The 9,681-nt window shown below is 35.8% G+C and overlaps 1 protein-coding gene across 1 annotated transcript; it reads right to left on the reverse strand.

The window, feature by feature from the left end:
* Positions 1-1,008: 1,008 nt before the first annotated feature.
* On the reverse strand, positions 1,009-1,995 carry OXGR1 (oxoglutarate receptor 1). The gene has a single exon (XM_088457010.1). It carries the CDS (start codon positions 1,990-1,992, stop codon positions 1,009-1,011), a length of 984 nt encoding a protein of 327 aa, XP_088313136.1. The 5' UTR covers positions 1,993-1,995.
* Positions 1,996-9,681: the final 7,686 nt, after the last annotated feature.

Raw genomic sequence — 9,681 nt, forward strand, 5'->3', positions numbered from 1 at the left:
ATGATGATGTTTTGCCTCGATTTCAGTTCCGAGTCAGGCGGGAAAACCCAAACCGGACTCGGTTCCCGACTCGGATAGGGAGGGCTCGGGGGGGTTCGGATTTCAGAAATCCGAACCCACTCATCCCTAGTTTATGCCTATATTTGATAGGGCAATGGTTTTACCAGCCGTGTCTTGCTAGTAAAAGCATTGCCCTTTTAAATATCAGGCATAAACACGATCAGAAGCGCCGGGTTTTACAACCTGACGCTTTGTAACTAAACCCCTTGGTGTTAATTACCTTTTACATCACTAAATCTTACACTGTGTTGTACAAATATAACTACCACAGACATCAGCGTATATGTCACTGGTAACTACACATGACTCATGATTATAGTTTATTATTCAGGTTTTGTTTTGTATACATTATTCATTTATTATTTTATGTACAAACTTAGTAATGTAATATTAAAAGAACATTGTATTAGTTTTTGTTTTTAGTAGCAGCATGTCCTTACAGAGTATACTAAACTCATGACAATCCCTGAGTATGTTTATGCAATGAAGTTTCTAGTAATTGTCACATTGGTTTGTGACATGTATCAAACAGAATTGATCCTTATGTTGAGAATATTTGGGACCTTTCAGTTCTTGTGTATGTATCAATATGCTTCTTATCCATCAATAGGAGGAAAATGTGCTAAGACCACCTTAGCTATCTTGTAGTGTATAGCAACTTGACACTATACTACATTTGGAACCCAAACAAGGTTTTTGATCATCTGAAAACAGGGGGTTCATCTTTTTTCTGTTTAAAAAAATATCTATATAACAGTCAGTTATGATGTCATCACGTCAACTTTCATTAGGAAGACGTCTATATCATGGGGAATATTGTATTCCCTGCTATAAATGATTACATATTTCTGTAACCTGTAAAGAAAAGCCACTTTATTCTATATGTGACTTCTCGGTGAGCTCTAATATTCTTATTGATTCCAGCATCATATATAAGACTCACCTGGTTCATGGTTGCTGTTTATAGGGATTGAATTTAAAAAATTCCTGAACAGCCTGCTGGAAATTCCCCCCAACAGCAACGTATAGTAACAAATTACCAAATGTATTGAGTGAGGCTATTGGTCTAGATGCTATATATATGGCATGGATATGTTTTTCATACATACAGCCTACTGGATACAGTCGTGTTTCAATACGAATAGCTCTAAAAATGTGTAAAGGTAAGAAACAAGCATAAAATACAACCAAGAGAATGACAACAAGCCTTCGAGCCTTCTTCTTAGGGGCATCATTTGTATATGGTCCGTTTGCAAGGCTGCGGTTGATAGAAGTATAAGAGAGAGTCACTACTATTAATGGTAAGGCAAAGCCAAAGGAAGTGAGGCAGGCATTATACCAGCGTACAATGTATTTATCAAGAGACACGGCAAAGTCCATGCAAGCCACCGTGTCCTGTACCTCTGTCATTAGGATAATCATGGGAAGGACCTCGATCAATGCAACTATCCACACAGCTGCGCAAGCTATAAGTGCCCACCTCCTTTTGTGGATAGAGTGAAATTTCATAGGATGAACAATGACAAAGTAACGGAAGATACTGAAGCAAGTGAGAAAGAGAATGCTGCCGTAAAGGTTAAAATGAAAAACAAGACGGATCAGCTTGCACATAAAGTCACCAAGGCTCCAGTACTCCTTGTTTGCATAATTGTAAACCAAGAAAGGTAAGCTGCTGAGGTGCATGAGGTCTGTGATGGCCAAATTCAGCAAGATGATGGTGCTGGTTCTCCATGGCCTCATCTTCATAACATATACTGAAATTGCAATAATATTTCCTGGAAATCCAACTATAAAGATGATGCTGTACATAGTAGGTAGGCAGTACACCTTGATGATATTGTCTACTAGAGCGTTTGTACAGTTTGTTGTTTGTGAGGTGCTAAACATAAAGCTGGAGTTGTTGTCATATTCAGAAACATTGTCCATCGCCATTATCCTGGAGGAGAAAACAGACATTTTAAATAGAATTTGGAACAGAGTAGCTTACACCATGGTAGCCATATACACATATATCATGCAGGATCACTTATAATAACATTACATTCACAGCATGTACATGTGCAATCAACCTATTATTGTTTATCTATACAATAATGTAGGGAGAAGAAGTGAATGAAATGAACCCATCACTGGAAAGTGTTCAGTACGCCATATGCATTCTAGAATGGGTTGCACTCACTGGTGTTTTTAATGTGTATTATTTACGTGTGAGAAGCATATAAGTAACTGGAAAAGAGAAGACCAAGTATTGGGTCCACTTTTGAACTGTTTCCTATTTTTCTTTTTCATTAAAGTTCCGACCATCTGTATACACTAAAAGTAAAAAGAAAATCTATGATGCAGAAATGGACAGAGGAAAAACTATGTGTATCATAAGTATAGACTAATAACTGCATTTTCTCTTCCACCAAAAGCATCTCAATAACAGAAGGCAACTGAATAAAACAAAAGTATGCACATAACCTTAAGTGAGTGAACGTCTCCAAGTGCAATCATGCTCTGAAGCCTTTGTACATTTACAATCTTTCTAGATGCAATGTAGACATAACACCTGTAAATAGGAGTTTACAAGGATACATGCTAGTTTTCTGAAGGCAAAATATGATTTACTGTGGGTATACATGTGAAGTATCGACACTCTGTGTCACACTGGTGAATTTAACTCAACACAGCCCTCATTGATATCATTCAATGTACAGTATTATACCAGTGTTTACATTGTAATTAATTAAACAGCATAATCTACATTATACAGTAAGTGTTCTGCAGCATGACAAATATTTCCATGGAAGGTGGCTAACTTGTATTAGGTGCCAAGACCAGTGTGGGAAAGTCAGAATGTAAACATCTTTTATTCATCTAGCAGTTTTTTTATTGAATGCAGTAGGTCTCACTAGTGTCAGCAACTAATGAATAGTCATAAAGAACGATCATAATAAACATGGCATATATATATATATATATATATATACACACACACACACACACACTCACAATGCAGGACGGGTGGCACACCGGGACTTGATGAAATAAACAGTGAGCTTGACTTCAAATAGTTGGTAACTCATTGAAGTCCAATTTACTGTTTATTTGACAATGTACTTCTATTATTCTATTTGTATACACATACACACACTTTACACATATACATACACGTAGATTCAGACTTAATGGATATAACAAATTATGTAGTCTAGAATAATTTTATTAAGGACATTTTCCATTTTCTGTCTGTCTGTGTGTCTCTAGATTGATCTTAAACTGTTCTGTTTTAACTGTAAAGCTATTAAGAGAAGGAAAAAGAAAAAAGTACTCCTCTTTTGTCGGGCACACCTCATGTATTTTAAGATTTAACTTTTATTAGGTTTCGTTAAAACATGTGATATAGTCACGATATTATAAGAACATGTAAATTCAAATGAAAAAATTCCATTGTGAGATGTAAAGGGGTATCTGGGCTGTCAGAAATATCCCTATGTACCTCCTTATATATTGAATCTCACAATTAATACAGTAATAGACCAAAATGGACAAAAACAAACACAGAACTACCTATAAATCCCAGTGAGATATATACATGAGATAATTGATGATATGACAATAAGATATAATTCCTGTCCAGAGAATGTGAGCTCATATGAAATACTGACAATATTCACATAGGTCTGGACTGATAGATGGAGTTTGTCAAAATTGTTGTACATGTCCTCTACTGTGTGAGGAACATTAGCTTAACCTCTCACTGGAATACTAACGTTGACATAGGAAAAGCAACAATCATAAAAAACCATGTGTTAATAGGTGTTTGTATAGGCATATATCGATACAAATCAATAGCTCTGAATAGAAAAATCTATTGTAATAAGTGGTTTACATATGCAAATACACATGTATCGGCGAACATATAGGTGCAAAAATAGAAAAATAGAAAGAATAATAATGACGTACAATACACACAATTTAAAATTTAGCACCTTTAACCAGACCTGTTGTCACCAATTAATTTGTTGGGTGAGGCGTCCCTCATTTAACTGGGAAATTAGTTTGTCAGGAAGATTTTGCTACCTTGATATACAGTATAGAGTGAAAAGCAGTATCCGTGCATTTAGATACACTAGGATCTGCTTTCCCCAGTCATATACAAATATCAGACTGGAGATGAGAGTCCCTGCGTAATGGCACAGTTAAGGAACATAGAACCGCTTCTGCTGCTTGCTCTGGTTCACAGCTTTGCCCTGTTGCTATGCATTGCAGGGTATCAGCATGGATCGTAAGCTAGTGAGAGTGCAGTATAAGAGCAAAGTACCTGATAGTAGTATATTGTGAGATCCCAGTGGACATAGGTCTGGTGGTGCAAGGGTCCTCTGTGCGCACAGAGGTACCCGTGGAGCAGTGCCTGACGCGCGTTTGTCAAGTGCCTTGACAAAACCATTGTGTTGGTGAAACGTATGTCGGCGTGTGGCGTGTTTAGCCACATTGTTACCTTTTATGTTGTGATTCACTGGCATGCGGCGCGTATGGCCGCACTGATATTGACCATGTTGTGACTCATTTGACAAATAATTAATACTTACACATTCACTATGTGATTAAACAAATGAGACATATTGTACTGTTTGACTGATTACACTGCGAACTTAGCAGTATCAGCCTGAATAATTAATGGACAAACTTATCATCAACTGCACCCAATAAATTGGTGTGTGGTGTGTTTGGCCACATTATTACTTTTCATGTTGTGACTCACTGGTATGCAACGATTACGGCCGCATTGATATTGTTCATGTTGTGACTCATTTAAATAACTAATATTCACACATTTACTATTTTATTAAATAAATTAGAAACACTGTACTGTTTGACTGATTACACTGCGAATCTGGCAGTATCAAACTGAATAATTAGTGTGAAAACTTACTATCAGCTGCACCCAACAAACTATTTATGTACTCCTATAGGGGATGCTATTATTCAACATAGATTGTTATGCAGTATACCTTCTAAGGTAATACACTTATCTATGTTTGCTCTATTTTTGCTAGCATAAGCTCATCTTCTTTTACAGGGGGCATCAATTAGATCTGAACACAGTACACTTCCAAACAGGAGAATAATACTTTGGTTTAATCTGGACGCATGTTCCCATGTAACAGAATTTTATAGCCAATCTACTCCAATTAGGGATGTTAATGTTTACATAATATATGGGAATCAATACCATATATATAGATAGCATACTCCCAAAAGGGTGTCATGTATTGCATTGTATATGACCTAATATTATAGCATTTTGCCTATAGAGGGTACAGTTTAATATTGTAGTGCACGAGAATCCTCTTACTAAAAGATCTTTTTATTTACACATGTTGCTTTTTTGTCAATATTAGTTGACAAACAGTGCTCAATCCCATTAAGGATGTTATGGACAACAGCTCCCTTATTACAGAATTATGTTTATTATAATACATACTGCATGCCCATTTTCATAGATCTGTTACTCCTATAAAGGTCGTTGTGAACCCTATAATATAATATATAGGATCTAACATATATTGTGGCTATAGATGTTTTCATTCATAGGGGAAACTGTGTTCATTGCTGGATTCCTTTGACAAAGGGGTATCATGCTATTTATTTAATTTGTAAGACGCATAATGGATACAATCTTAGTATTATGTGCACGTGCAATATGTCAGTAGGATAAAACAAAAATATCAGTGTGAACTTAATAATACATAATGAGTTACTGTTAATATATAATAATTTTTGAGAAAACCAGTGATATATTATTGATATCTGATATCATCAATTAAATAAATACACAACACATTAAGAATATAAGAAAATATTTTTCTATTTAATTTAATATCAATTGTCAAGCATTTAATATTTCATCAACAAGGCATTTTGGATAATCTTTTTAATAATTATTTAATAAAAGTTTTATTTTGTTCGTCAACGTTAGTATTCCAGTGAGAGGTTAAGCTAATGTTCCTCACACAGTAGAGGACGTGTACAACAATTTTGACAAATTTCATCTATCAGTCCAGACCTATGTGAATATTGTCAATATTTCATATGAGCTCACATTCTCTGGACAGGAATTATATCTTATTGTCATATCATCAATTATCTCATGTATATATCTCACTGGGATTTATAGGTTGTTCTGTGTTTGTTTTTGTCCATTTTGGTCTATTACTGTATTAATTGTGAGATTCAATATATAAGGAGGTACATAGGGATATTTGTGACAGCCCAGATACCCCTTTACATCTCACAATGGAATTTTTTCATTTGAATTTACATGTTCTTATAATATCGTGACTATATCACATGTTTTAACGAAACCTAATAAAAGTTAAATCTTAAAATACATGAGGTGTGCCCCACAAAAGAGGAGTACTTTTTTCTTTTTCCTTCTCTTAATATGCCCATAGCTCCTAGGGAGCACCCTCACTTAAGATTGTGATTATATATTATCTTTTTAGAAAATTTATATACCATCTCTCTGTGCGGTGTCTTACCCTTGATTCATCCTTCCTTTTTTCCCCATTTCCCCATTTTTCCTTATCCCCCTATCCAACACAATATAATTAACTGTAAAGCTACCAGGTAAAATGTCCGGAATGGGTTAAAACAGTCCCAAACACAGTCCTCAAGGCTCCTCAACAGTTCAGATTTTAGAGATATCCATGGTTGAGCAAAAGTGGTTAAATCTAATTGACTGAGGTACTAATTATGTCACCTGTGGTCAACATGGATATCCTTAAAACTTGGACTGTTTGGGTGCCTTGAGGACCGAGTTTGGGAACCTCATGTTCACAAATCTTCACTCCCAATATGCTTCTAATTACATTTGCCATTTGTGATTACCAGTGATTTGCAGTCTTTGGTTTTGAAGTTGCTGTTAAATTACGACCACCAGACTGCAATTCCTGGCTTATCACTGGCTGCATAGACCTGGTTCAGTAGCACATCTTCGAAAATAGCAGTTCATTTGTAAAATGACAACTTTGTAACCACTCTCACGTGCAATGTTCTGAAAAAAAATTGTTCATTTAAATAGAAAATAATAATGGCAGTATCTACTATACCTGTCTCCAAAAGATGTCCTCAATGTGTTTTTGTCACCTGCTCATTTGGACTATTTATCAGGATCAGTAGAAAACTGTTCTGTAGATATTTCACTGTGCTGAAGAAAATACTAGATTGGGTTACACTGTCCCAGGATCCTGTGAATAATCAGATAAGAAGGAAAAATTGTGATGTGAACAGGCAGCACTCACTAATTCATATCAAAGTACTGTTTTGGTAGCCTTACTCCTCTCTTTGCCAATAAGATGTTGACACATAAGACATACTAGTTATTATGGGAACAGGGTTTAGTCTTACAATTCTGAAATGCGTCACTCTGACATATGTGTGTCAATCATTATTTGTCTACCATATGATAACAATTTGGTAATAAGGTGAATTAATAAAACACTAGTAAATAGTGAGAATTAAGGCTAGATAAATTATTGTTTTATAGCATAGGGATGTATAAAAAAAGTGCATGGAACTAAAGGAAAACTTCAAATCTATGAGGTCAATGTATAACCCCTTTTTTCTGCATTTTGTTAATAAAAAACAACTTATACCAGTTTCTCAAAATGTGGTAAGAGGCATTCTGTGCAGGAATCAGGGATCTCTCCAACTATGTCTAACTGATTGCCCAATAACACTGCCACCATAGCTGACTAGGGCAACACCTACTCTTTTTCTCATCTCCAATGATGTCACCGGCATGGTCTCCGTCTGCCTACATGCAGCCCATGTGTTGCATCATTTTCTGAAGCAGGTAGCGTGGCTCCCATTGTCTATACAAGGTGTACCAATATTGCATCATGGAATGGTGATGGGAGGGAGAGTGTCAATTGCATACAGTGGGTTTTGTTCTGATCAAAATAAATAGTTACACACGTGACCATTTGTGTGATTACAAATGAACAACCTTTATGTACATGTAACAAACAAACAACAAACAAACAATTAACATACTAAGTATACAGTATACTCAACTTTTGTCTATATATTTAGTTGACACCGGTAGTTCACCATCTTCAACATAAGATGTAGTTCAGCTTCCTCTTCTCTGGGCAGCCCTTGTTTTATCAATACCCAGGTCTTCCAATTTACATTGCAGGCACTCTACTGCAGTCTTAGGTCCATACACGAGCCGAAGAGCCTTTGTCTAGGTCTTGATTTATATACCATAGTATGGGTGTTGGCTTTCTGGATATTAAGCCCATATTAGTTGCAAATTGGGTATCAAGCACTGATTGGTACAACATAGCATGGACCATCTTATCATTGCACATGCTCTGTAAGCACTAAGATATACTCAGACAAAGAAACACAGTTATGATGTATCTTAGTATGTTCCACTGTTTCAAAGCCCCTTTGTGTAGAATATGGACATCACTATCAGTAACCCATAATGCTTAGCATCTCTACACATCTTACAATGGTCACCCCACTGGAATGTGGCTAACTGTCTGCTGCTAACACCATATAAGGTCTTAAATGCTCAATATACATCTATGTTACTGATATGGCTTGTCTGACACTAAAGGTGATGTGACCAGTCTATGCATAGACTAGAACTACATGAATACAATCTATTTTCAAACCTCAATGGGGCCTAGCACAAGGCTGTGTGTTACAACTTATATGCCTATGTAGAAATTAATTATTTAACCCACTGGTTACATTCCACCTTGATTTCTTCATATAAAATATAAGAAACATGATCCCCATTGCAAAATCTAAACCTCCATTGTACTTTCCTTACACAGAATATAACACCTTATAATAGAATATAGCTAATACTATGATTACATATAACAAATAATATAAAATCCTACTAAAGCAACATTTCCATCAGGACATGACCACTCTGGCTGAATTGCAGAATTTGTCAATAAGCCCCACTGAACTCTTGTTTCATTTCTAACTTTCTACATTGTATTTCTTTATATCATGTGAATACACTAATAAAACAGTGAATAATACATATGATTATATCAATTATATCAGTTACTTATAAGATAATTGATATCAGTAAAGTAAAGTTCAGTTCAATGAAATCTTGAAAAAGTCTTGAGAATATTGGTGAGTCTGTGGATCCAACCAATATAAGGCTCAAGTTCAGTTTTGCAGAATGCACATAGATGTACATAATGGTTGTGCCATTATGATATTGTAACTCTGTTATCCTCCTGGACTCTCTCTCCTGCATAAGAAATCACTCTCTGGCCATCGTCATCTCAGGTACATCTCCAGCGATGTTCTCTCACCTGCTCCAACCATCAACCTGTTGGCTTAAACAAATAAACAGTGTGAGATAAACCATAACAACAAAACAAAATAAGCATTTACTTATACTGCTGCAATTATCTCTTATACTTGTCTCTATTTCAAAAAGTGTATCTCTATCTAACTTAAGCACTTTCGCTTTCACTTCAGAAAGAAGTTTCATATCATAGCCCCTCTCATGGAACTTAGAAATCATCATATGCATCTGTACTTCAGCCTCTGCTGGGTTAGATGTAATACGTTTAATTCATAATAGCTGTG

The sequence above is a fragment of the Taudactylus pleione genome, unplaced genomic scaffold (assembly GCF_031769625.1).
Source record: "Taudactylus pleione unplaced genomic scaffold, aTauple2 ptg000041l, whole genome shotgun sequence".
Classification (NCBI taxonomy): domain Eukaryota; kingdom Metazoa; phylum Chordata; class Amphibia; order Anura; family Myobatrachidae; genus Taudactylus; species Taudactylus pleione.